Source organism: Sus scrofa, chromosome 14 (genome assembly GCF_054392235.1).
Source record: "Sus scrofa isolate SSC_HxYL_T2T_F1_AM1 chromosome 14, Sscrofa_HxYL_maternal_Yorkshire_Landrace_v2.0, whole genome shotgun sequence".
Taxonomy (NCBI): domain Eukaryota; kingdom Metazoa; phylum Chordata; class Mammalia; order Artiodactyla; family Suidae; genus Sus; species Sus scrofa.
Genome location: NC_139396.1, coordinates 155,085,873 through 155,113,842, shown reverse-complemented (window position 1 = coordinate 155,113,842; position 27,970 = coordinate 155,085,873). Strand labels below are relative to the sequence as shown.

General features: G+C 46.2%; 2 protein-coding genes across 3 annotated transcripts in view; one reads left to right on the top strand and one right to left on the bottom strand.

Moving 5' to 3' along the window:
• The first annotated feature begins 966 nt into the window (after positions 1-966).
• On the top strand, positions 967-3,253 carry FAM24B (family with sequence similarity 24 member B). Its single transcript, XM_021073275.2, has 3 exons — positions 967-1,216; positions 1,901-2,027; positions 2,921-3,253. Exons 1-3 carry the CDS (start codon positions 1,135-1,137, stop codon positions 3,102-3,104), a joined length of 393 nt encoding a protein of 130 aa, XP_020928934.2. The 5' UTR covers positions 967-1,134; the 3' UTR covers positions 3,105-3,253.
• A 5,272-nt stretch (positions 3,254-8,525) lies between these two features.
• The window catches only part of LOC100519221 (scavenger receptor cysteine-rich domain-containing protein DMBT1), a 93,375-nt gene continuing 73,930 nt past the window's right edge, over positions 8,526-27,970 (bottom strand). Inside the window, exons 37-50 of one of the 2 annotated variants that reach the window (XM_084995788.1) lie at positions 27,365-27,394; positions 22,410-22,451; positions 21,704-21,736; positions 21,500-21,544; positions 21,296-21,334; positions 20,689-20,727; positions 19,968-20,006; positions 19,395-19,433; positions 17,198-17,509; positions 15,972-16,013; positions 15,346-15,378; positions 14,600-14,775; positions 11,944-12,326; positions 8,526-9,267 (exon numbers count right to left, since the gene is read on the bottom strand). In XM_084995788.1, coding sequence (XP_084851914.1) covers positions 8,976-9,267; positions 11,944-12,326; positions 14,600-14,775; positions 15,346-15,378; positions 15,972-16,013; positions 17,198-17,509; positions 19,395-19,433; positions 19,968-20,006; positions 20,689-20,727; positions 21,296-21,334; positions 21,500-21,544; positions 21,704-21,736; positions 22,410-22,451; positions 27,365-27,394 — 1,544 coding nt within the window. In that variant the 3' untranslated portion in view covers positions 8,526-8,975. The remainder of the gene's footprint in view (positions 9,268-11,943; positions 12,327-14,599; positions 14,776-15,345; positions 15,379-15,971; positions 16,014-17,197; positions 17,510-19,394; positions 19,434-19,967; positions 20,007-20,688; positions 20,728-21,295; positions 21,335-21,499; positions 21,545-21,703; positions 21,737-22,409; positions 22,452-27,364; positions 27,395-27,970) is intronic. The other variant, XM_084995790.1, reaches the window with a different exon arrangement.

The window sequence follows — 27,970 nt, the reverse complement described above, 5'->3', positions numbered from 1 at the left end:
TATTGATTATCTTAATAGTCAGCTAAATGGTGGTATTCCTGTTGTGGCTCAGCGGTAATGAGACCGACTAGTATCCATGAGAATTCTGGTTCGATCCCTGGCCTCATTCAGTGGGTTAAGGTTGCTGTGAGCTGTGGTATAGAAGAAAAAAAAAAAACTACCTTATTTTGTAGTTAAAATAATTCTTTCATTTAATGGAAACCGCTTTGCTGGTGCAAGTACCTTGAAATCATAGAAACCTGATTTAGAACAGATATTGCATATCTGTATATTACTTTTGGAAATATTTTCATCTTAACCATAAATTATGATAATATTCTAAAGTCAGTGAACTTATATCCAAATCCTATTAAATGGCTACAAGTACATACTCTTTCATTGTGTTGCTAAAATATAAAGTCTAACCAGCCTTCTATATTGGACTTTTAGATATATGAGTATTTTTATTTTTGTTTTATTTATTTATTTTTGCATATGAGGGCTGCACCTGCGGCCTATGGAGGTTCCCAGGCCCGGGGTCTAATCAGAGCTACAGCTGCCGGCCTACACCCCAGTCACAGCAACACCAGATCCGAGCCGCGTCTGTGACCTACATCACAACTCTCGGCAACGCCAGATCCTTAACCCATCGATGGAAGCCAGGGATCAACCCGCGTCCTCATGGATACTAGTTGGGTTCATTATCCCTGAGCCACAACAGGGAACTCCCAGATACATGAGTATTTTTAGATATTAGCCTCCCCACATCACGTCCTTTTATTTTATTGAAATCCCAAATTTACTTTTGATTAACAGTCAAACCTTAAAATGTTCTCTGAGAGGAACAGAACCTGAAAAGGTGAGATTGAAATTAAATGACCTAAAAGACTATTGGGACATCCGCATATCCATTGGTGCTAAAACGCATCTAACCATGGAATGGAATTCAGAACTCCAGGAAAGAGCTGGTGTCCAGAGAGGTGATGTCACACAGCCTCTGGCCTGAGAGGAATAGAAGATGGAGCTGGACAGGGTTGTCCATTCCGGTGGCTCTGTGCTTCTAAACAGCGAGCTCAACTTTTGTCTCAGTTACTCCTAAGAGGGACAATTAGAACTTTCTTTCTCAAATTAAAAGTTTGAGAAATTCCTGATAAGATGTACTGTTCCCTGAAGTTTATTTTAATTGTATTTTTTTTTATTTGTCGGCATTCATCCAGCCTTGACGACATCAATGCTGGTAAGTATGCTTTGGCAGTTGGGTTGTTGATTCTTCTCTCCTGGCTCACTTTCCCCCAGTTTTAGGGCTTTAAAAAAAATTGCTTATTCCACACAAATTTGACTTCCTGGAAAGATTTAGGATTTAGGAGGAAAAATGGCAGTTGTCAGAGGGAGAATTGGAGACTTTTTCCCCCCTGAAACACATATCACTTACAAAATAGATTGGTTGATTCTTAGTATTATCGGATATAGCAGTTTAACCTCATTCCCTTAAGAATTACCAGAGGAGATTTTTAAGGCTGATGTACAGCGAGAGGTTAATTCTGACTCTGAAAACGAACGTAGTTCAGGAGGCCCAGGTGTTTGGGGATGAACCCATTTGCTCAAGTGCGAGTCTGTTTTTTATTAACTGCTGCCCCTTACTGCATATGGAAGAGAAACAACTTCTTCCCATGTTCCTTCCTTCCTTCTCTCTGGATTTTGCATTTCGGTCCCATCTCATTCAGAAATAAACACATTTTCCCCTCTCCGGGCCAGCTTAAGGCCCTGGGATCTCCTGGGAAGGCTTATTTGTGTTTTACCATGCCTAAGGACCTGCGGTTTGGGTTCATTCTTGCTCCACTGAAGGAAGCATCCTGAGGTTGCCAAGTGGCTGTATGGGGAGGGAGCCAGGTTCACTGATTGCCTGCACTTCTCTGCCCAGATAAAGATGAGTCTTCCAGAGTCAGCACCATAATCATGTACTGCATCGGTGGCGGGATCCTGCTGGCCATGCTCGTGCTGATGGCTGTTGTCATCTGTCTTTACTACAAAGTGGCCAACGCACTGAAGTGAGTGATGTGGCTGCGAGCGGCCAACACCCCCTCCAGTGGGATCCCCCCGAGGCTCTGCTTGAGCAGGGTCACTCCTTGCCCTGCGGCCACGCCCTGGGGAGTCAGGAACAGCGGGAGGCTGGAGAAGACAAAGGCCAGAGGGAGTGTAGAATCTTGGCTTCTGCCCCTTCTGGTTTGGGGCTGTGAGCTCATAAGGAGGAAGTTCTCGGCCTGGTGGCTCTGCAGCTTTGCTGTCACTTGACCTCTGGGGTCTCCCCTCAGCTGGCTGGTGCCACAGCTCTGCAGACTGAAGACTGTGAGTGAGCCTCTGCCTCTGTTCTCCCAGTCAGTCTCCTCCCGCCTGAGTTGGGGAGCTCTCGGGGGGGTCCCCTCATTCATGGCCGTGGGGACGGGGAGGAGGGCCCGGAGAGCTCTGGGGAAGCTGAGCTGTGTGGGATCCTGGGGGAGCTGACAAGGGGTGTAGATCAGACAAGAGAGCCTTAAATTTGGGGGGAAGGAACGTCAGATATGGGAGAGATTGGCCGTCAGAGGCAGTGGTGTTCCCGTTGTAGGGAAGTTCAGCCTGGCAGCTGGAAGGTAAATCCCAGAACGCGGGGACAGCGACTTTGGCCCATCCTGGGTCGGCTCTGCACCTGGCAGATTGCAGCGATCATGGGGGACCCCTACTTCTCTCCCCCTAATTTGCTGTGACCGGATCTTACAGTTGTGGCAATCCTAGGAGAGGAAGGGGCTGGGCAGGAAGGTGGGACAGGGCAGAGCACTTGAATCTTGGGCTGGTGTCCTGTGTTTGACTGGCTCGGGCCCTAAACTTCCCAGAGACCCCTGACAATGGTAACAGACGACTGAGATAGAAATTCTAATCCCATGCTTTGTGCATGTCTTTTCTTAAGAGTTCCAAAGGTACCTGTTTGTTTGACCTTAAAAAATAATCCAGCCATGGTCGCCCAGGACAAGGTTGCTGCGGCCATCACCGCTGGGTCTTATCCCAACCTGCAGTGCTGCGACGAGTGTAACTTGTATGCTGGCTTTGATCCCCTGCCACCGTGCTTCTGTGATGTAAACGAGGGACTCTAACTTGGGTAGGCGCAAATACCTTCAATGAGCAGTACTTCTTTCTTAGTAGAGTGTGTTATTATTCAAGTCAATTTTTATACTGTTTACATTATATCATGTACTATATAACATATTTATGTTCTTTTGAATAAAGGCAATATAGACAATAATCCTTTACGCCTCCGGAATTATTATTGTTGTTAGGCATAAAAGTACTTAAATTTGGAGTTCCCACTGTGGCTCAGCGGGTTAAGAACATGACATGTGAGGGTGTGGGTTGGATCCCTGGCCTCGATCAGTGGGTTAAAGATCTGGTGTTGCTGCCAGCTGCAGTGTAGGTTGCAGAGTCCCCTTGGATCTGGTGTGGCTGTGGCTGTGGCGTAGGCCAGTTGCAGCTCTGATTCAGTCCTCAGCCTGGGAACTTCCATCTGCCGCAGGTGTGACAATAAAAAGAAAAAAAAAAGTACTTAAATTGTGTATTACCCACTTTAAAGGGACTTGAGGCAATGAGCATGTAATGTGATGTTGCAGTATAAGGGGAATTAGAGAAGAACACACATATCTCCAACCCCAGGAAAAATATATTGATCTTAGAGTATTTCCAGTTTCAGACCCTGGTAAACTTTCCAGGCTTGGCCCTTCTCCTTCTAAGGGCTTCATTCACTCTCATCCAGCTACTCCGCCTGGGACAATGTCGCGTTGTCCTGGAGGGGAACTGCATTCACGCCAGAGGGAGGGAGAACAGCCAGGTGGGAGCTCTGGGGGTTGAGGCTGCCTGATGTAGGAATGGGGTTGAGCTCCCTGGTGTCAAAGGGACATTTAAAAACCCTGCGATTCCTCCTCCTGCCATCCTCCACATCTTCAGAAGCAGATTTTCATTTTTTTTTGGATCAGTTTAACACCGATCTTTGCTGACTCAGCTATCAGTGTCTAACTGCAAACAGGAACCTCCTGCTGAACGGTGAAGCCAGATCCTCCAGTCTCAGGAACTAGGCAGTAAGGCACACTCCTTGCCACTCCTGCATATCTGCTCCCTCTCTTCCTGCTTCTTCCTCTGAGCCTCTGGAACCCCCCTTTTTTTCTTTTTTTTTTTCTTTTGGTCTTTTTAGGGCCACACCCGAGGCACATGGACGTTCCCAGGCTAGGGGTTGAATTGGAGCTACAACTGCAGGCCTACACCACAGCCACAGCCACGGCCACGTGGTATCTGAACTGTGTCTGTAACCTACACCACAGCTCACGGCAATGCCAGATCCTTAACCCACCAAGTGAGGCCAGGGGTCAAACCCGCATCCTAATGGATACTAGTCAGATTTGTTTCTGCCGAACCACAACGGGAACTCCTGGAACCGCTTTCTAATCACAGACTCTCCATTTGTAACCACAATTTGTACTTTCTCTCCTGAACAAAATCCTTGCTTAGTGGGCGTCGTGTGTTTCCCTTGAGGTAAAGAATTCACTGGTAACAGGTGGTTACCTACCACAGGAGATGAAAGGGTGACAGGCGGTAATGACAGAAGCAGCTGCTAGTTCCAGGACGACGGGGAGAGAACATGGTGGAACCAAGCATTTGGAAGAGGCCACCTCTTGGCTGCTTTCAGTCCTCTCAGCAGAGGGCTTGGCTGATGAGGGAATATTCAACTTCAGTGCCGGCAGAATTTGCCAGAAGGGGTGTGGAAGCTGGAGTTGCTCTCACACAGCAGCCCTCCCTCCAGGGAGCTTAACCTGGAGGGAGAGAGTCCCCAGTCTCAGTAAGAGTTTCAAGAGGCAAATTCCAAGCTGCACCCTCCCTGGAGCCAGAGCCACCTACCCCAGGCCTTCCCGCTGGAAGCAACTCGTCCTTCTTGAGTTCCTGGAGCACGTTCTCCCTGGCCGGGCATTTACCGCTTGTGACCCCGTCTGAGTTCATGTGCACTTGGATTTTCTCTTGTCACCAGCAAGCCCCCAAGGATGTCCCATTTCCCTCTGAACCCCTGGGGAACAGCCCCGTGCCCATCATCCAGGAGGCCCTGGGCTAGTGTGTTCTAAACGTTGGGGACACGGCAGCCCAGGCATCACGGAGTCCTCGAGGGAGGCAGGATGGAGTAAGGGGTCTTGGAGACACCCCTCTGGTAGGCAGCAGGGACGAGCGTAACACAGGTGCTTTAGAACTGGTTAGACTTGGTTCAGCTCCAGCTCTGCCTTTCACAAGCTAGCGCCCCTGGGGATGTTTCTTAACGTCTCTGAGCCTCACTTCCTTGATGCAGAGTGGGGGAAGGGCTGCCAAGCAGGTAGCCACGTTCTTGATGCCCAAAGCCCTTCTCCTTTACTCCTACATATGAGTACAAGGTGTGCTAGGGGATACGCCATGGATATAATAGCATCCCTACCCTCAGCGAAGAAGCCTTTAGGGGCCTGCGTTCCTGCCCCAGATCAGATTTCCATCTTCTCCTTGCTATTTCCATGTAGATCTTCCAAATTCTCCCGCCAGTGGCTATGCGGGTGAGTCTCCTCTGCATTTGTTCGTACAACTTTGTGTGTGTGTGTGTGTGTGTGTGTGTGTTCAGGGCTGCACCTGCAGCATATGGAAGGTCCCAGGCTAGGGATCAAATCAGAACTTCAGCTGCTGGCCCACCCCACAGGCACAGCAATGCCAGATCTGAATGGTATCTGTGACCTACACCACAGTTCATGGCAACACCGGATCTTTAACCCACTGAGTGGAACCAGGGGTCATTACTGCTGAGCCACAACAGGAATTCCTTGTTTGTATAACTTAAATGGAACTACTGCCAGGATCCTTCCTAACTCGGAGTTCTCTTGTGGCTCAGTGGGTTAAGGACCCAGTGTTGTCACTGCAACAGTTTGAGTTGCTGGTATGATGTGGGTTCAACCCCTGGCCTGGGAATTTCCGTGTGCTGTGGGTGTGGCCAAAAAAAAAATCTTTTCTAACCCAATGTGAAAACACTTAAGAACTTAATTAGAATGGGTAAATCAAATTGCGTTTTATTTTTATTTATTTTTTGTCTTTTGTCTTTATAGGGCCGAACCCGTGGCATATGGAGGTTCCCAGGCTCGGGGTCTAATTGGAGCTGCAGCCGCTGGCCTATGCCAGAGCCACAGCAACTCAGGATCTGAGCCGAGTCTTCCACCCACACCACAGCTCACAGCAATGCTGGATCCTTAACCCAATGAGCGAGGCCAGGGATTGAACCTGCAACCTCATGGTTCCTTGTCAGATTTGTTAACCACTGAGCCACAGTGGGAACTCCCAAGTTACGTTTTTAAAAACTGTCTAGTCATTGGCCCATCAACTGCCCATCTCTTGGGAGGTCTGCTAACATTTGTTGTGGCCACACAGGAGGGCTATTCAGAGGTGCGTCAGGTGCAAGAGTATAATGCTAAGGAAGCTGTCAAATACTATGACTCACTAGAGTGTGTAAAATCCCATCATTAGGAATTTAAAAAATCCTTTGTAGTGGAGCTATTGAGCTATCAGTCTATGATAATATATAATATCCATAAGTTTATTTTTTTCCTTAGTCTCAGCAGACTCAAGGGGTGCTTTGGACCTGCTGGGAGAAGCTGGAAGTGCAGGACTCCACCTTGGCCTCCACCTGACTTGGGGGTGCAAGTCCCAAGTGGTGAAAGTCCCAGCCCTTCTCTCCACCTTCTCTGATACCACCCTGGGGAGTGGAGAAAAAGGGTAGGGGAGGGGCACGGAGGGCAAGCTGAAGTCAAGGCTCCCCACGTTACCTTTCTGGTGAGGCTGGGGGCAGGGCCACAGTTTTACCCATGGTGTTTGGAGCAGAACAATTATTGCCTAAAAGTTGTCTATTTTGCCTGGCTGCCCCTTTGCTAGTTCTCTGGCTAGAGAGAGCAGGCTTCCCTTGGATATTTTTTTTTTTTTTTTTTTGCTTCCACTCATTTGGGTTTGCGGGGTGCATGCTTCTCCACGTTAAGTGCATTTTGATCTGTGGGGCATGAGCTGCTGAACAGTGGCCATGGCTTTGAAATGTCACCATTCCTAAGACTCACCCTGAGTGCTTTTGGAAAGGGCAGCTTCCTGGTTCCCATCCATTGAACTGTACCGGAGAACCTGAACTGGAAGTTCACTGGACCTTTATTTATTCTTAAAAATTCCATCATTTCATTGTGAACACTTTTCACACTAGGGATTTGCTAAAAGCATAGACTTTTTTTTTTTTTTTTTTTTTTTTTTTTTGTCTTTTAGGGCTGCACCCTCGGCATATGGAGGTTCCCAAGCTAGGGGTCCAATTGGAGTTGCAGCTGCTGGTCTACCACCACAGCCACAGCAACACAGGATCTGAGCCACGTCTTTGACCTATACCACAGCTCATGGCAGCACCAGATCCTTAACCCACTGAGCAAGGCCAGGGATTGAACCTGCGTCCTCATGGTTGCTAGTCGGGTTCATTAACTGCTGAGCCACGACAGGAACTCCTGATGCTAATTTTGGAAACTGCCAGCCCCCTACTTTCTCGACACAGTTTGGATAGGTCCAGTTAATGGGAAGATGAACTTGTGAAATTAGAAACTCTAGCAGCTCTTGATTACTTGGGGAAAAACTCCTTTTTTTTCATTTGAAAGACGCATGCAAAACAGATGCCAGATACGCAAATCACTATTTCATGTGACTGAGGACGAAGCTGCTTGTGACAGATAATTAACTTCTGATAGAAAGATGACATCTTCATCAAATTGACCAGGATTTACATTTCAAAAATTTCTACGATGTATAAGCAGGGAACTTAACGTTACCAAGACAGCTGTCAGTGAAAGGCATGTTTTGAACACAACTGACATTTCTCCCTTTAGAAACAATGTCCCTTCTCAGGTCCCCCGGTAGATTTTCATCTCTCAGGACTTCAGGGTTCGCTCCCCGGCCCCCCGCCCCGAACCCTGCCCTCCTCCCCGGGAACTTGACAACACTGCATTCTCATCTCATACATGCTATTTATTGCCAAAGATGGGGACAATATCCTGGACCTGAGGGCTCATATTTTAAATATTGTTACTGAATAGTTCTGAAAAACAACCAAAAAAAATCTGCCTCCTTAGAGACAACTTGGAGGGTACGGAGCCCAGCTCAGGTCTCTTCCTGTTAAGATATAAAGACAGATTGGATAGAGCAGATTCTGCCCTTCTTTCCTGGGAGGATGTGGCAATATGCTCACCTCTCTTTGTGTGCTTTTCAAGTTGCCTGTAATACTCTGAGGATCTGGGAAACAAACTAAGCACGGGGTCATTCACAAAGCAGTCCCGAGGGGCCGCTTGTGATGGTTGTTCAGACTCTGATTTGCAAGCTTAATCAACAAAGCCAAGGCCCAATCTGTTCTCTTTGGAACAGACAAACGAAGCTTGTTTAAGGAACGGATGATGAGTAAATGACATGGTTGATTCAACTGACCCATTATTCGATGAAAAAAAAAAAAAGAGCAGTGACTTTCTGACAGTTTATTTTTCATAAGACTCTTGGTAAGACCTGAAATTAAATTCCCACACCACCAGAAGGACAGAAACAAAATGATCCACCTAATAGCAGCTGAACATTAACGAGTGAGTCAGTTAAAAAAAAAAAAAAAGTTGGCAATGTGGTATCAAGAGATAATCAATTGTCATAACATTTTGTACAATTTACAACAATGATCAATTCTTAATAGTGAAGAGTTAGGAAATGCGACACTCGTAGCTGTGAAGACAGCGATTGCTTCAGACACTGAGTCAGCAGAGAAGGTTTATTTACAAACAAACCTCAGAGAGAACCTCTTGAGCTATTCCTTTTACTTGTCTCTCCGTGGGCCACCTCAGATGAGTCAGACTTACTACTCTGTTGAGCAGAAAGAGAATTCGCTTCTATTTCTAAGAGATCTATGTGAAACTTGGGAGGACTCAGGCAAGGGTCTTTCTCTGATCAGTTCCTTTGTGGATCTCCAGTGGTCCCACCATTTGGAAATGCCCCATCTGCTCTTCTGTGGCCTCCGTGGGGCCTGCCTCCCTCTTACTCCTCCCTGCACAGCCCTGGGGGCAGCGGGAGGAGCGGTCCTCCGCCTTGCACACGGCGACCTTACACTGCAGGTAGATCACATCGTAGCTGGTGAGAAAGCCGAAGACATTGACCTTGAACAGGGCTGTGTTCTTCTGGTGGGAGTGGAGGTTGACATAAGCATTGTCTTTGATGCACCTGATGAAAAGAAAAACCCCAGGCCAAGAGGATTAACTTAAAGTGTGGTGTGGATTTATTCTGCCTCAAATAATCAGGCTTGAACACAGACCTCGGAATTTCAAATGGAGTTCTTCCCACTACCCACTCTTTCTTTTATTTAAAAAAAAAAACTTTTTAGGAGTTCTTGCTGTGGCACGGTGGGTTAAGAATCTGACTGAAGCAGCTCAGGTAGCTGGGGAGGTGCAGGTTCAAGTCTAGGCTGGGAACTTTCATATACTGCAGGTGTGGCAATAAAATAGTAAAATAAAGCTAAATTATAAATTTTTTTTTTTATAAAACTACCATGAAGGGGGGAAAAAACCTCCATTTCTGGCCAGAAACAATAGGGAACTGAAAAATAAACATAATAAAAACAAAAAAGTAATTAAATTCTAGTTAGAACTGTTGTCTGTTCTATTTTTTCAAGAGGGAGATTAAAGGTGGTAGCTCTATTATTTGAAGGTGACCTTAAATTATTAAAAAATGTACTTTGTAAAACACTAGTGCACCTAATGAAAAACTTGAGGAAAGAAGTGAATGATCTATCAAGAGAGGAGATAAAATGGGATAATACAAAATGCTCAATTAAAACCAGCATATAAAATGTTGTATTAAAACCAGAGAAGGCAGCAAAAGGAGAGTGGGAGGAGAACCAAAGAACACATGCAATAAATAGAAAACAGTTACCAAGAAGGCAGATTTTAATCCAACTCTATCAATAATCACTTTACACATGAAAGGTCTAAATACACTAATTTAAAGACAGAGACTGCCAGAGCACATGTAACAAAATCAAGACCCAATGATATGATAGCTATAAGAAACCCACTTTAAATATAAAGACAAAGATTAATTAAAATAAAGGGATAGAGGCATTCCCCGTCGTGGCCCAGTGGAAATGAATCCTACTAGGAACCATGAAGTTGTGAGTTCAATCCCTGGCCTCGCTCAGGGGGTTAAGGATCTGGTGTTGCCGTGGCTGTGGCTTAGGCTAGTGGCTACTATGGCACTGATTAGACCCCAAGCCTGGGAACCTCCATATGGCGTGGGTGCGGCCCCAAAAAGACAAAAAAAAAGTAAAGGGATAGAGAAAGATTAACCATGCCAATACCAATCAAAAGAAAGCTGGATTAGCTACACTAATTTCAGACAAAACAGACTTCAGAGCCAGGGTAATCGTTAGAGAGGGGCATTACATAATGATGAAGAGGGATCGATCCTCCAGGAAGACATAACAATCCTTAATGTATACGCAGCTAAGAACAGAGAATCAAAATGTATGAAGCAAAAACTGATAGGGCTGCAAAGAGAAATCGACAAATCCATTATTATAGTTGGAGACTTTAACACCATTCTGTCACTAATTGACAGACCCAGTAGGCAGAAAATCAGGAAGGATGTAGATGACTCAGACAGCACCAACAGTTAGCTAGATCTAATTGGCATTTATGGAACATTTCAACAACAGTATAATACACATTCTTCTCAAGTCCATGTGGAACATTCCCCAAACAGACTACATTCTGGACCATAAAAAACACTCTAACAAATGTAAAAGAATAGAAATCACAGAAAACACATCAGATCACCACAGAATTAATCTAGAAATCAATAACAGAAAGGTTTCTGGAAAACTCCTAAATATCTGAAAATTAAGCAACACTCTTCTAAGTAACTCACAGATCAAAGAAAAAGTCTCAAGAGAAATTAAAAAAAGTATTTTGAAAATGAATACACAATTGACCAGAATTTGTGGAATGCAGCTAAAGCAGTGTGCAGAGTGAAAGTTATAGCATTAAGTTCATGTACTTGAGAAGAAGAAAGATCTAAAATTAATAATCTAAACTTCCACTTTAGGAAACTAGAGAAAAAAGAGAAAGTTAAACCTAAAATAAGCACAAGAAAGGTATGTCAGTTGTTAAATTCTGGCTTCTGTCCTTGATGTATTTTGAAAGAAGAGAATTAAAAAGGGAAGAACTTTCTCACTCTGATCCAGTGCAGTTTAGTGGCACATCTGCACACCTTCTACACCATGGCTCACACTGCCTGTAGAAAGTGCTGCCTTTTGTCCCTCTATGGCTTTTGGAACCAGGCACCACGATGCTTCTCATGGGCTTAAGGATGCTGTGGCTCTCGCCACCACTCTGAAGCTGCCATCAGTAAATGACGAGTTTTTGTTGACTTCACACTGGTTGTCAACTGCCCATCCATAAGTATTCTGCCCCTGTTAGGGGACAAGGGGGCTATAAAGGCAAGCAACTTGCCAGAGTTCTAATTTGGCAAATCTGTTGTTTAACCAAAGGCACCAGAATAAATCTCATCACTATTAAGAGCTTAGCCTGGGATACCCCACCAGCCCATCATAGTCATGAAACTTAAAGAGAAGGGAGAGAGGAGTACGCAAGGGTGGAATAAGAAGACAGAGTCAGGGACAGCAAGGGCTCTTCCCACGACTCTCTGGGGACTCAAGGGAAGTTGTCCAGACTTCCTACAATTATTTGTCCCCAGCTGGGATCAGAGGGCTCTGCCTGGGGTGCGTGATGAGGACTCTGCACAATGTTAGGACTTAGGACCACCAGGTGGGGAGCCAAGGTCCCCCAAAGGAAGGCCACATAAATCAACAGCCCACCAAAGAGGGCCTTCTGTTTTCCTTACCCTTGCCGGATCAAATCATGCTTGACAGTCGTGAAGTCACGGGGATCCGGAGAAGCCACACAGGTATCCACGAAGAGCCTCAGCCTGGGATCAGGGCTATGGAGTGTGGCCTGGAGGACGACCTCTTTCCTCCGGCTGGCGTGGTGCGGCCCCATGCTCCCCACGTGCTGGGCCACGGGCAACTCGAGGAACGATATGGACACGTCGTAGCCGGCACCCTCCCTCAGGACATTGGCCCCAGGGATGACGTCAACCACGGCCGGGCCGTCTTCCCTGCAGGTGAACTTCAGCTGAGGCACCTTGTGCCGCATGATGACTCGGCCAGGGTGGCCCCGTCTTCGTCCTCTGATGGAGTTGGAGTAGCTGAGGGAGCCGAGGCTTTCCTGGGAGGAGGGGGAAGCGTTGGCGCTCCTGGGTCCCTGAGCAGAGATCTCTGCTTCATGCACCTCCCCCCAGGCTTGCTGACAAGCTGGAGGGCAGGAGGCCTTGGGCCTGACCTTTCTGGTACCCAGAGGCATGATGGGGTGACCTTATGTCCTGTTTCTTGGAGTGTGGGGTGCACACAGGGAGCCTCCACTCCCTTCCTCCCTCTTGTGAAGGCCAAGCTGTGAGATATGGGATGCGGTGGGAAGCCCACGCTGGCTGCCAAATTCTGCCACACATTCCATTCCCTCCCCAACCATTCCCCACCCCGGGCTCTGATCTTTTCCCCAGACCAGTCCTGGCTCCCTGTGAGCTGTGGGCCTGACCCTGGGGACCTTCCTCTCAAACTTACTCCTTCAAATCCAACAGGACTTGAAGGGGCCAAGGGGATGCTGAAGGCTGATGAGCAGGGGGCCACTGTCCCCGGCAGGCGGCGTCCTTCCCATAGCCCAGCATGACGCCAGGGACCCGTCCTGCCCAGGGGTGTTTGGGTTAGGAAGCCTTGGCGTGCAATTCAGATCCGGTGACATTCTGCCTTGAAACCCTCCAAGGACGGCCCTGTCACCTTAGAGCTGTGTTTCACACTGCTCTGCCCTCTTTTCCATTTTCTGCCCCTAAGAACCACCATCTCTCTTCCCCCTGGAGGAGGCTGTTGTGCTCGTTGAGAGCACAGAGTATAGAGGGAAAGCTAAACTCCAGGCCCGCATGGCCCTGCCCACCTGCAACCAGGCTCTGGGCTCCCTGAGTTCCTTCTCACACTTCTCCAAGCTGGCTGCTGCCTGGGGCCCTGGCCTTGGCCGACCCCCTACTTGAGGCCTCCTCCTGTTCTTCTGTGCCTGGCTCCATCTTCTTATTCAGGCCCTGCCTCCCGGGCCACCCTATCCAAGTGACCTGTCACTGCAGAGCATTTTCTATCCCCTTCCTTGTTTGATTATCTTCTGAACCCCTTTCACTGTAAAGGACTCTCTTTGCATATTTACTCTGGGCCTGCCTTCCTTCTCTTGAATGTAAGAGCCATGATGCCGGGGCCCTGTCAGTCTCAGGGGCCACTGTGTCCTCAGGACCTAGAAGGCTGCTCATTCACTGATTGGGAAATCAGACAAAGGACCCTTTGGTAGTGGCATTTTCCCCACAGGTGGCCTGGGACTGGTCGCTGGTCGTTACTGCAGGTGGTTCCTGACTTGCTCTGTCCTCTGGCCCCAGCACTGTGGTCAGCCACGGGGCCTGCAGGGGCAGCTGGGCCAGCCAGGGCTGGAGGGGACAGCTGCAGGGTTCAACCTGATGACTGAGAAGCATCTGGCGGGGGAGGGGTGGGGTGGGGACGCTTCCCTCCTCCTGGACACAGAGGGGCTTCCAGCAGGATTCCTGGGGCAGAAACCTCTGAGGTAAAAACTAGAATTTTGAGAGCAAAAGAATAACCCGACAGACAACATATGAAGTATGGAGCTGAAGCGGATAGCTAGCATCACGCAGACCGTCTGAACAAATTTGACTTTCGATAGTTTGAGTGTTTTGTGGGGGTTTTTGGCAAGTGTCTCAACAGTGATATGAAAGAACAGATGAATTACATGGGGTTGCTTTGGAACATGTTCCACTGTTAAATACACCGACTAAAATAATTTGGCGGTTACACATTCTTCCTGTATCTTTGGTATACTTCTTTCCTTAACTTCAATGCTACCTTTTTGTGAAATAAGCAGTGGTTAAGGAAGATGAAATAAACATATTTATTCCATTACACATAAATGTCCTAGTATTTGCTTTCCACATTGGAAAGCAACACTGGAACTGCAACCTGGTTAGAAAGACAGCAGTCGGGCAGACAGGTCATCTCTCTTCCCCACGACCACAGCAAGACTCGCACACAGTAGGTGTGCGCTAGCGCTGAATAAAGAAGCATGGTGTAAAAATGCTTTAGCTTTGCAGCTAAGAGAATAGTATCCATCCATCCATCCATCCATCCACCCCACCCATCCATCAGTCCATCAGCTCCCTGCACTTGTTACTGTCTATGTATGCAGGCAATTACATGTATGTGATTTGCATAACAATGTATGCAAATTCAGTATGTATCCCAGATCTCAAAAGGAAGGAAAGTTTTAGACAAATTACTGGGCTGCTCCAGGCTTCAGTGAACTCAGAAACAAAGTCATGGCTTGTGGTTTTCCTGTCCCTACCCAGATGTTGAATTTTCCAACTCTCTTTTTTTGACCTAGAAGGGTCAGTTTCATACCTGTTGGACGGTGCCACAGCGGCCATAGGGAATGCTGAAGACCAGGTAGCGCCCTGTGACTTGGGGGCGACACAGCTCGTCGTTCATGTGGATGTCCCAGGAGGAATAGCCCAGCCTCCGGAGGTAGCCTCGGTCAATGACGACTTGGAAGAGGTGAGGCAAACAGGTGAGCTGGGCTGCAGAAGGACGAGAACGGGGAGAAACTCACAGAGAGAACCCGGTACACTGGACATGCGGGCACTCAGGAGTGTGAGTGCAAGTTCACTTTCTAAAAGCCCCTTGGCCAGCGCCCTGGGTTGGGGCTGGTTGGGCTCGCGTCACTCCCTACCCTCGACTTGACTTTCACTGACTTTACGTTCCCCCACTTTTCCAATGTCCCATCATATCCATGGGGAATCCCACCCACAGCACGTGTCCCTCAGGCCGTGAGTCAGAGCCTCCTCTAAGAATTTCAAGGACAGCTCGTTTCACATGCTGAGAACACCTGAGCCTGGATGTGCATCTCGCTGGGCTTTTGCATGAGGGGCAGGTTGGAGAAAGAGGGCGGAAGCCAAGGTGGGGGTGTGCAAAGGGGCTTCTTCTCCAACCTCCTAAAGCCCCGTGGGGGGCTGGAGGTACAGGAGACCTCGGGGCGGGGCGGGGAGCAGAACCTGGTCCCCCCACAGACTGGTCTTTCTTCCCCAGAAAACTGCTCTCTTGGCTCCTCTTTCCGCAGCCTCACACCCTAGGAGGGGAGAAGACTTTACCATTGTCTTTGGGTACAACAGACTCAGCTGGACCTGGTGGGGGGGAGGACAAAGAAAAGCAAATGTCAGCTGTGCAGAAGCACGGGACAGGGACAATGGGGCTAGCAGTAGATGTGATTGGTAGGGAAATGGGCTCGTTTGGTGCAGCTATTAAAGCCAGAGTCCAATGGCATGAAAATTCTCCCGGGTGATGCAAAGGGAGGGAGGGCCCAGGGCCTCCTGATGGAGCTGGAGGGAGGGATTCCGACCCGTGGAAAGCAGTGTTGAGGATATGGTGTCATCAACACCAAGCTTTGTGGGAGCCAGAGAATAGTAAATATAGGGCTTTGCAGGTTACAAACACCGTCCTGTGGAGGAATTCTGGCCGGTGGCCCTTCCCACGCACACGGCACGCTTGGCAGCTCAGGCTGGGGAATACGCAGTTCGTGGCTATCAAAGGCCTCCCAGCCAGCACCGAAGCCAGGGGAGCTGGTAACCCAGAGCCAGAGCCCAGGCCAGGAAGCATGGCCTGCCCAATCCCTCAGTCCTGCAGACATTCTTGGCCCCGGACCGCTGATTCTTTGGTTGCTACACCCGAGGAACGGGAAACCCCTTGGTGTACCACCCAAGAATGGAAAATGAGTTACCATTTACAGAGGGGCCTCTGCCAGCAGGAGAAATGGCTGGACCTGTGAACAGACAGTTGAAGTGAGATCTGGAAGACAGGGACCTCACGACCCCAGGCGGACTCACCACCCCAGCGGACTCAGTGTACACAGCTCTGTGGAAGAACGCTTGTCTCAAGGGAACTCTGACGGCTTTGCTATCGGGGCTCCTTTTCAATGCAGAGCAAGAGAAACCCACAGAAAGGTAAAACGAACAGCAATGATTCCTCTGAGTTACCTGTAAAGAACTAAGAATGGAACTGACAAGGTGAGCTAAGACTTGCTCACCAAATCTTAGAATTCAGGCACTCCATGAGACTTATGTGGGCACATGTAGGGCAAATATAAGGAAGTATGCCTCTCCTCAGAAGGAGGTCTGACTGTGTGAGTCAGCATGCCAAAAAAGATACCTGGTGATGAAAATATTTTGGGTAGGGAGTTCCCGTTGTGGCACAGCAGAAACAAATCCAACTAGGAACCATGAGGTTGCAGGTTTGATCTCTGGCCTCACTCAGTGGGTGAATGATCTGGCATTGCTGTGAGCTGCGGTGTAGGTCACAGATGTGGCTCGGATCCCGAGTTGCTGTGGCTGTGGTGTAGGCCGGCAGCTGTAGCCTGGATTAGACCCCTAGCATGGGAACGTCCATGTGCCACAGGTGAGGCCCTAAAAAGAAAAAAACAACAATGAAAATATATTCCAGGGAGATCCTGGATGAAAAGGGCACAGGAACACAGTGTAGAGCAGGGGTCTGGCTTCTGAGGGCCAGGTCAAGGTTTTTTTTGGGGGGGGTCTACCTAGGACTGTGCCCTTGATGCTCTTGTCAGAGGTTGTGAATGGGAGGGGGACAAACTGTAGTCTAATAGCGGTAAGTTCTATGTCCTTAATCATCTTATCATAGTATCACTCCTTTCTTTGGCCTCACAACCTTTTGGTATATTTTGGGATAAATACTGCGCTGAACTGGAATGAGAAAAAACTAGTTAGGAAAATACCCCTCCTGTATAAAACACTCACCACAACCGTTATATACCAAATATGCCCTGTTATCTTAGAATCCGGGGCCGCGGCCGGCCTGAGCATCCTCGGGGTAGTGAATTTTGACCTTAGGAACAGAACTTTGCACTTTCCTCCTAGGAGAGGAAAGAATGGGTGGAGCCTTGGGGACACCCTGGGAGGGCCTGCGGTGGGGGCCGGGGAGCCCAGGTACCTGCGCAGACCACGCCCGCGTCCTCCTCGTGGGAGCAGTCGTGCTGCGCCCAGCCCGAGTGGGCGCAGTGTCCCAGCGCATCCTCGGTGCCCGCGCAGCGCACGTTGTCCAGCAGGATGGGCCCCGAGCCCGGGCCAAATCGGCCGCGGCCCAGGGCGCTCAGCGCACGCCCGCAGCCCAGGACTCGGCACACGACGCGCGCGTTCTTGATGTTCCAGTGGTCGTCGCACACGGTGCCCCACACGTCCTGGCGCCGGACCTCGACCCGGCCCTCGCAGCGGCTGCGCCCGCCCACCAGGCGCAGGGGCGGGTCTGCGGGAGGCAGGGGGGGCGATCAGGCGGGAGGAGGCCCCGTCCGGCGCCCGCCGCCACCCCCACCCCACCAGCATCGGGGAGTTTGTGTGTCACTTGTCATTTACAATAGAAAAGATAAGAGTGGAAAGAGTTCTACGTCTGCTTTTGCATTAACTGAGACTCTCCAGGAACAGCCACGATGAGCAGCCTGTTTCCAGATACCTAGGAACTTAATCTTTAAACAAAACTACGAAAAATCCAAAGAAAACAAACGAAAGACACCACCCTCTCCAAATCTTTGGAAGACAGTTGTTCTAAAATGAGGTACTGCCCGGAGGTAGCAAAACAAATCTATCTAGGAGTTCCCTAGTGACTCAGTGGGTTAAGGACCCTGAGCTGTCACTTCTTTGGCTCTGGTTTCACCTGTAGCTCAGATTCCATTCCTGGCTGGGAGACTGCCACATGCCAACCACCCCCCCAAAACCCTAAATAAGTAAATAAATAAAGCAAAAACAAAAACAAAAAACCCCAACAAAACCCAACAACAAGAAGGCCAAATCTGTCCAGTGAAATTTCTTTCACTCTACATGACTAAAAGTCAACGTTTGAACTGTGAGGGCTCTATTATGGGTACAAATACCAAGTTATAAAATAAATAGATCCTGGGATGTACTGTTCAGCAGGGTAACTATAGTTAATAACACTGTCCTGCATATTTGAAAGGTGAGAGAGGATCTTACAAGTTCTCTCAAAAAAATTTTTAGCTACGTCTGGTGATGCATATTAACTTGAATAACTGTGCTCATCCGCAATATATACAAATATGACATTATGTTGTACATCTGAAACTAATGTTATACATTAAATAGACCCTAATAATAATAAAAAACCCTGATATCATGTAACCTAGCTATTCCATTCCTGGGTATTTACTCAAGATAAAGAACACATGTATCCAGAGAAAGATTTACACATAGAATTCTCAACAACAGGCAGAAACTGGAAACAATCCAATGTCCATCCATAGGAGAATGGAGAAATAAACTGGGGTATAGTCACACAATGGAAAAGCAAAAAAAAAAAAAAAGGAAAACAAGTTACCACTACACGCAATCAATCATCTGGTCAAATCTCAAGAATGCTTTTGTTAAGCAAAACAAGTCAGATGCAAAGAAGCAAAGAGGATTTTCTTTCATTTAAATGAGATTCTAGAAAAACAAGTCTGATAGATAGTGACAGAAAGAAGATCAGTGCTTGCTGGGGGAAGTGGAAGGGCTTTACTGCAAGGCAAGGGGGCATAAGGGAACTTTGGGGATGAACATGCACTTGCTCTGATAGTGGTGGTGGTTCCATGGCTATGGTATGCACTAGGCAAACCTCAGAGATGTGTGCAACTTATTGCATATAATTATACTTCAAAAAAGGTGAAGTAAAGTAAAACTAATTAAAAAAATAAAGTTTATGCTATGTCGGTGGGGCCCCATCCATCAATGTGTGGGAGATGATTTGTCTTCATGTACATTGGTTGCTAGTGATGATTTTTCCATTTCCTGCTCTGTTTGGCACATAGAAGATGCTTCATGAAAGTTAATAAACACTCCTGGCATCAGTTTCTGTGACTGAAAAATCCTGGTCCAGGATGGTTGCTCTCCTTGTCAATAGTTGCTGTGATACTGGAAGTAAGATAACCATTCTTGTTTGAACTATGAAAAAAGGCAAACATTTTCTGAGGTTTCAGGAGGTGAATCTGGGGCTTCCGACCCGCAAAAGTGTCTGCACATATACACCTAAAAGCTATAGATGTTTTCAGTAAAGGGTAGGAAATTTGAATGAAAAAGAAATAGGATCCTAATAGTATTAGCGATGGAATAATAATTTTAGTGCTTAGACAAATAAAAATTACCAGGTGAAGGGGCCATTTCTTCACCAACTGAACCCACAACTGTAAAAAAGAAAAAGAAAAAAATTAAGCTTAAAAATGCATGTCTTGGGAGTCACATATTTACACTTAAATTTGAAAAAGAGCTGAACATTTTCTCTAAGTTTAGACATTACTTTTAAAAAAGTTTCTACTTCAGTTGGGGACAGCAATACCCATCCATTAAGTTTTATTTCCTTGTCCATTAAGTTGCATCAAAATGTAACAAGTAGTGTTGTGTGCTGTTTATTCTCCAAAAATCAAATCATTTATTAAATGGCCAGAAAAGAAGCCTTATAAATACACTGAATTTTGGAAAGGAGGAATTCAAATGGATCAGATTTTTACAGGGGCTGACAGTGAAATGAAGAAAACCAAGTCAGATTTGAGAAATATCTTACAGAAGAGAGAGATCACATTTGGGTGCTGTAATTCCATATGAAAATCTACAGAAGGAAGCAAGATGGGAAACCTAACACTGGGCTTTATGACAGAAGAAGGTTGTGCAAATGACTGTAAAACTAAGGGTTAATCTAGCGAAAGGCATATGACTGTTACCAGGGGATGGTGTCACTTTTGTTGAAATCAGATCTGTGGCTGCAAAAAAAAAATTTTTTTTTCCCATGCAAAGAGAGCATTAACATTTGATTTCATTGAAATCTTACTCTGTAGACGAGAATCTGCCTTTTGACAAGTTCCCCAGGCCATTCCCTTGCATGCTAACACCTGAGAACCACTGCACTAGGTCACTGCCACGGTCTCCCGCAGCACTGACATTCAATGCTGTATTTTTTATTTATTTTTATTTTTTTAAAAATTTTTTGTCTTTTTGCTATTTCTTGGGCCATTCCCACGGCATATGGAGGTTCCCAGGCTAGGGGTCAAATCGGAGCTGTAGCCACCAGCCTACACCAGAGCCACAGCAACGCAGGATCCAAGCCGCGTCTGCAATCTACACCTCAGCTCACGGCAACGCCAGATCGTTAACCCACTGAGCAAGGGCAGGGATCGAACCCGCAACCTCATGGTTCCTAGGCGGATTCGTTAACCACTGCGCCACGACGGGAACTCCCATTCAATGCTATTTTATCCTATTTCTCCTGTCCCTGCAATTCCTTCACCACGTTCAGAATCAGAACCAGTGATGGAGGACAGGCTTGGGACCTCCCAGCCGCTCTCCTTTCTCCTGACCTCTGCTGGGGAAACAGGAAGTGCTGCTCTGGGCTGGGCTTTTTCACAAAGTCGCTCACCAGAGCTACTGCAAAGAGCAGAGAGGTACCTGGAGAAGGAGGCGCTTCGCGGGAAGTAGGAGTTGTATCTATGAATAAAGAAGAATCAAACTCAGACATGAGTGGAAAGAAAATGGAATGTTTTTTCCAACAATCGTGTGCTTGCTGAAGAATAATTGGGTAGAACCAACACCATCACAACCTGGTTCTCTAGTGTGCGCCTTTGGGGTCGCTGGACGGTCAAAGCATCACGCGAACCATAACACACACCGCCATGCAGGTGGCAGTGTGGACCTCTAGCTCTTGCCTCCCGTGGGCACACCTAAGACCAGGGCAATAGGCAGAGCGTGTTCCCTAGAGGAGGACCTACCAGGCAAGGGCCCTGTGAGCACACAGCAAGAAGGCGGCCTTCCCCAACCCAAGGGAAGAGCCCTCACCACGTATCTATTCTGCTGGGCCCTTGATCTTGGGCTTCTAGTGTCTGGATGAATGAGGAAAACATGAAGCTTAACTTCTGTGAAAAGGACACTGGGATTTCTGTTTGCATTGGGGCTTATTCTGTGGATAAAATCTTCGGTGTATGTGTTCATTTGCTAAATAGGATGAGGGGAGTTAATCGCATTTAACTTAAGAAATGTGACAGAGAGAAAACATTACCAGAGGGGGTGTCCACTTCTGCCGAGATTGAAGATACATCTGTATGAACAAAGAGAACAGGACATTTAAAAATAGGACACTCGAAAACATTAAAAATAAAGTTAGCATTGTGGTCAAAGCAGTCATTAAGTGGGCTCATTTTCTAAATAGGACATGACCAGGAAGAAGCTAATCTCATTCATTTAAACACCAAAATGGGAGAACCTTTACCAGATGGCGAGGTCATTTCTGCCGAGGCTGAAGAGAAATCTGTATAAAGAAAGAAGAAACCTAAATACCAGGGCAGAGGGCTCCTGGGTTTCTCTTTTTACGGAGGCTGTGTTAGGGACAAAATGTCCATGGACCAGCCTAGTCCGATAAATGGAACTCTAAGGAGAGGCATGTACAGGACAGGAGACAGGGTTTTACCTGGTGTAGAGGTCATGGTGGTTGAGACTGGAGCTGCAAATGAAGAAAAATAACAAGGCAAGCAATAAGTCAGCCGTATGTATCAAGCATATACGCTTCCGTAAAATACAGATGTAAAATCGGCCAACACAGATCAGTGTGGCTGATTTTAATTTGCATGATTCAGGCTCATTAAGAAGAAACAGTTGTTGTTCAAGGTAGCAATACAGAGATATCACAAAGGATGTTGAGTTTAGTGGGTATTTCTGCTTCCTATGGTGACACGTAGACAGCCTGGCAACGTTTACTGATTTTCCAAACCGTTCGTTCTCTGGCCTCGGACTAGCTGTTGGCAGTTCCATCAGTGCCACCGTGGCTCTTCTATGAGGTGCCCCCCTCTCAGTCCCTGCACCCCCAATCTGTTGTCTCTTAACATGCAGTCAGTAGGGAGACCAGATAGCCAATCCTTATGCGTGTGTAGAAAGTAGGAACGGCAGGCTCTGTGGAACACTCCCACGTGGATTCAGGTGCTTTACTTGAACTTGAATGTTGGGGCCTCAACTTGGCTCTGTGCTTGTCTACTCCTCTAATCTATCTTCCAAGGGGCTAATTCAGCCAAGTAATTTCCAACCCTGGAAAACAGTATTACTGTACTATCTAGGTAGAATTTCAACACCTACTATCCCTTAAAATTAGTAAGAGGACAAGTCATCAGAAAACTTTTTACCAGTTGTAAGGAGCAGATCTGTAGCTGAAATTGAGGAAGGAACTGTCCAAGCAAGCACAATTGAAAGAAAACGATAATTAAATACCATCCTTGTCAATCAAGTTCATTGGTAAAGATTAAAAAAAAAACTCAACGCTGTTTACAAATCACGCCCCAGTGTGCATAATATTTGACGATACTCTGTTCCTATTTGATTTTCCTATTCTCTGTTTCATTAAGCTAAGGGAAATAAATAGTGGGGGAGGGTACTTGGGTCTGGAACCCAAGAGACTTGAGTTCTAGTCTCTGCTCTTTGTGTAACAAAGCATGTGACTTTGGGCTGCTTGCATCTGAAGGGCTAGTGCACGGACCAGCAGCTTCTGCACCATCTTGTTACATATGCAGACCCTCCGGACCCTCTAAGACGACTGAACTGGAACCTGCATTTTAGCAAGATCTCCAGGGGATGTACAGGTACATTAAAGTTTGAGAGGGACCAAGCATCCAAACGGAAAGGCCACGAGACCCAGGAATAATCTGCGAGGAGGAAACTACACGCAGGGTGCCCATATAAAGGGGAGTTTTCTCTGCTCAACCCAGACAATGGTGCTCTGCCAAAATTCATGCTTGTATTTCCCATCCCGTCCTCTGTTTGTTTGTTTGGTTTTTTTCCGACTTTTTCAGGCCACACCCATGGCATATGGAGGTTCCCAGTCTAGAGGTCCAGCCGGGCTGTACCACGGGCCTACGCCAGAGCCACAGCAACGCCAGATCCTGGCCGCGTCTATGACCTACACCACAGCTCACAGCAACTCCGGATCCTTAACCCACTGAAGGAGGCCAGGGTTTGAACCAGAAACCTCATGAATGCTAGTCAGATTCATTTCCACTAAGCCACGATGGGAACTCCTTGTTTTTCCATCAAAGCTTGACATCTAGACTTTTACATGAAATCTCCTACTTTTAAGATATAGTATTAGGAGTTCCCGTCGTGGCACGTGGTTAACGAATCCGACTAGGAACCATGAGGTTTCGGGTCGATCCCTGGCCTTGCTCAGTGGATTAAGTATTCGGCGTTGTGGTGAGCTGTGGTGTAGGTTGCAGACGCGGCTCAGACCTGGCATTGCTGTGGCTCTGGCGTAGGCTGGTGGCTACAGCTCCGATTCGACCCCTAGCCTGGAAACCTCCATATGCCGCAAGAGGGGCCCTAGAAAACGCAAAAAGACAAAAAAAAAAAAAGATGTAGTATTAAAAAAAATTAAACATCACATAGGCAAAACTCTGTTATCTTAGTCAAAACCCATCCATGGGCTGCTTGTTTGTGACCTCAAGTCTGAACAACTTCTAGGGTTTCTTCCAACTCTTGAAAAAATGTTACACTGTGATGATGCCATATTGAAATGGTCCTTGCCTAAGAGACCAGGTAGCTGATTCTCACAGATCCAACAAAGAGAGAAAGTCGTTTCAGTGTCTGATTTTCCATAGAGGTCCCTTTCTACCAAGCTTGGCAGGAGGCTCTGAGATTTAAAAAATAGGAACCATGAGCTACTTTTATAACTGCTTACAGTTCAGAGAAATCGTGAGTTGAGTCGACTTGGGTCGAGATGGTATTTCACCAATTTACTTGGCCATATATTCAGCAACTCAAGCCCTAGGATGACCACCCCTCAAAGTATCCACAGAGGGAAGTTTACAAAAAGACTCATGAGCTGCTCACCTAGAGAGGCAGGAGGGTCTCCGCAGGCAGCACCCCCCCCCCCCTTGGGAGTGTGACTACCAAGCTCCCATCACTGAGTGTGTGCACAAGTGTGTGCCACTCAACCTGTAGGACAAGCTTCCTCCTCCTGTCCTGCAGATGGTGAAACAGAGGCTCTGAGAGGTAAGGGGATGTGCCCGCTGTCACCCAAATGGCTACGCCTGGAGCCAGACATAATCCCAGGTTCTCTGGCTCTAAATTTTGTGATGCAGCATTTCTATTCAAACTAGAAAAGTTTCAGTGGTCAAAGAAGTTGGAGAAACACTGGATTGAGCCAAGTTTTAAAAAGATCCCTTACTGCAGGGCTTGTCAGAGACTTCATGGTGTTAACAGACTGAATTCTCAAGAGAGGGATATCTTATTTCCCTAGCTTATTTAGCCAAGAAAATTCTTTTCAAAAAATTTGCATATCACTGGCTTGGGGTACAGTAATGTGAAACACACATGGGAGAGGTGAGACTTATTTTCTGAAAATGCAGATTAGAGAAATAGTTTTGCCTGAGATGCCCAAAGTCCTGTGACTGCTAAAATTTTTTTTTTGGTCTTTTGTCTTTTTAGGGCCCCACCCGCGGCATATGGAGGTTCCCAGGCTAGGGGTCGAATTGGAGCTGTTGCTGCTGGCTTACGCCACAGCCACAGCAACGTTAGATCTGAGCTGTGTCTGCAACCTACACCACAGCTCACGGCAATGCCAGATCCTTAACCCACTGAGCCAGACCAGGGATCAAACCCAAAACCTCATGGTTCCTAGTCGGATTCATTTCCGCTGAGCCATGACTTGGGAACTCCTGTCAAAAAAAATTAACTCAGGAAACTTAAAAGAAATTGTGGCACAATACATGGATTTAATGTCAGCTAATGCAGGCTATTAGCAGGGTGGCCACTGAGCATTTGGTTTTATTTGGAAGAATATCTAGACAGTATTTTTGAGAATAACATAGCTGTGCTATTGCTTATCTGTTGGAGGACAGATGTGCTTACATTCTGTGCCTGCGTTAATGAGTTTAAGGATTTGGGGGAAGGGAAATTGTTAAACATATTGCTTCTATTCTTTGAAATGTCACTGTGACCTCCTCTACTGACAAGACTGGTTTATGCCAGATCATTTTCTGGCACATAGAGGGTGGCTTTGACAGGTCGATAACTTTCTGTAAGATGGGAGACCTCTGAAATGTTCATGTTTTTCCTCCATAGTCGCATCTCCAATATTACAATTTTTCTAAATTGCCAGTACTGGCGACCCAGGAAATGTTTTCATTAGACTCAAAAACAATGCACAGAGCTTAAATTTTCTGTCTTTTGACTTTAAAAGGAAGGTTGATCCATAATATTTATCCTCATGTAAATTCTGGCATAAAAGTCTCATCTCTCCAAGTATGTTGAATGACAAAATTATTTTACACAATGTTTATGCACATCTTATTAAGTTCCGATTTTGAGAATGTGAAAATACAAGGTACAGTAGACTTCAACAGTCTTAGTTGAGTGCCCAGAATAATATAGAAAGGGAAGGTAGTTGATGAATGAGTTTATAGGGTTCTAATCCTAAGATAGTAAAAATGTAGAAAGACGATGCTGGTTTCTTGGCTATCATTTTCTTAAGCAATCCAAATCTATGCTTAGAAGAGAAGTTTAGCATTAAGCACCTTTACCTTCACTGATAAGCTTCAGCTTGCTCTTGCTAAGAGAAGAGTGTTTGCATTGCAGAAGGCATAATTAGTTTGAGGAATTCAGCCTTTTTGTAAACTTCTGATATCAGAATAGATTTTGATCTGTAAATGAGTTGTGTGAGATGACACTGCCTCTATTTCTATAACCATTTCACCTGGACTATCTAATCAGTCCTATGAATGTATCCCTAAATGTGGTTATTGAAAACCGAATAGCTGCCTCATGATAATTAGGTACATATTATTTATGGAGGAAAAAATATTAAATTTCGAATTGAGTGTGTAGGCTCCCTATCATCTTAGTGTTTCTTTTCCCACACTAGTCATTGACTTTAACCTACATTGTAAATGTTTGTAAAGGGTAGACTGTCCTATATCAAACTTATATTAAATAATTCCATCCATTTATGGAGGAGGTGGATGTAGAAGAGGTAGAAGCTGGGCACTGGTCCATGTGCCTATGAGTCAGTAACGACGGAAACAATGTCCCATGTTTAGTTGGTTATTTTGAAATATAAAAATTATCATTGCGGTAAAACAATTCTATTAACTGGAATATCACAAGATATACCCACCATATTTTTCAGGACATTTTTTTCTTTGGGGCAAATTGGTTAAAATTACACTGTATGGTAATTGCATTTAGGTTCTAAAGAAAAGAATCTGCAGAGAAATCGATGCACTATATAATTTGTCCAGATTAATTTTCATTTGGGGAAAGAAGTTCTGAAATATCCTCAAAACAGTTTACTTATCAGTTGAAAGTCCTCCAAAAATAGAACTATTGAACAACCAGTATGTGGGGTGGAAAAGAAAAGCTCCCTCAGTTTTTTGGAGGGAATAACTTTAAAAATACTTAATTGGCTAAGTTTACTTGGTGCAGTTAAGATTTAAACTTGTTGATTTTAACATTGCTGTTACATCTGAAATAAACTTATGTGATGTTCTGGTAAAAAAAAAAAAATTAACTCTGGAGTTCTCGTCGTGGTTCAGTGGTTAACGAATCCGACTAAGAACCATGAGGTTGCGGGTTCAATCCCTGCCCTTGCTCAGTGGGTTAACGATCCGGCGTTGCCGTGAGCTGTGGTGTAGGTTGCAGACGTGGCTCGGATCCTGCGTTGCTGTGGCTCTGGTGTAGGCCAGAGGCTACAGCTCCAATTCGACCCCTAGCCTGGGAACCTCCATATGCCACAGGTGCAGCCCAAGAAATGGTGAAAAAAAAAAAAAAAAAAAAAAAAGTTAACTCTTTGAATCCTCAAAGGTGTGAACATTGATGGGAATATGAATGAAGCTGCTGATTTCAGAGACCTGCTGCTGCATCGAGCACTGAGGGATCCCCCTGGACACAGCGTCCCAGGTACAGAAAGTACGTAACCAATACACGTTCAATTTATTATTTCATTCACTGGATGTATATAGCAGTTTCTTATGTTAGTTTGATATGAGCTTGATATTTATTTTCATATGAGGTGTAAACTTGAACCCCAACCATATGCAAGGCAGTCTATACATATATGATTTATATAAAATGAGAAAGAAAAAAAAATTACCAGGCGAGGTGGTCATTTCTGTGGCTGATGCTGAAATTATAAAACAAAACAGAGACCAAAATGAGATAGAATCCAAACAAAAATCCCATCTGCTTATAGGACATTTAGAAAATTGTTTTATTTTTTACAAATTATACCTCAGATAGACATATTAGGTACAAGATGACTTCTTCTTTTTTTTTCCTTTTCTAGGGCGGCTCCTGCAGCATATGGAGGTTCCCAGGCTAGGGGTCGAATCAGAGCTGTAGCTGACAGCCTACACCACAGCCACAGCAATGCCAGGTCTGAGCGGCATCTGTAACCTACACCACAGCTCATGGCAACGCCAGATCCTTAATCCACTGAGTGAGGCCAGGGATCGAACCTGCAACCTCATGTTCCTAGTCAGATTTGTTAACCACTGAGCCACAATGGGAACTCCAAGATGACTTCTGAAATGTGAAATTAAGGATAAGAAAGGTAGCTTGGATGAGACAGAAGTAGAGACAGGGATGCACGAAGACAGGAAGTGAGAAACATTCCTTGGTCGAGGAAACAGAACGATCTCCTGGGGTGGATCAGCAAGGCTGTTTCACTGAGGCTGTAAAGAGGAAATATTTTCTAGAG

What these genes read in the sequence shown, in the direction of transcription:
- FAM24B (XM_021073275.2), top strand. Translation starts at nt 1,135, where the DNA reads ATGTACTGTTCCCTGAAGTTTATTTTAATTGTATTTTTTTTTATTTGT. An exon ending in CCTTGACGACATCAATGCTG is followed by an intron (nt 1,217 to 1,900) that starts GTAAGTATGCTT and finishes TTCTCTGCCCAG; the next exon opens with ATAAAGATGAGTCTTCCAGA. An exon ending in AAAGTGGCCAACGCACTGAA is followed by an intron (nt 2,028 to 2,920) that starts GTGAGTGATGTG and finishes TCTTTTCTTAAG; the next exon opens with AGTTCCAAAGGTACCTGTTT.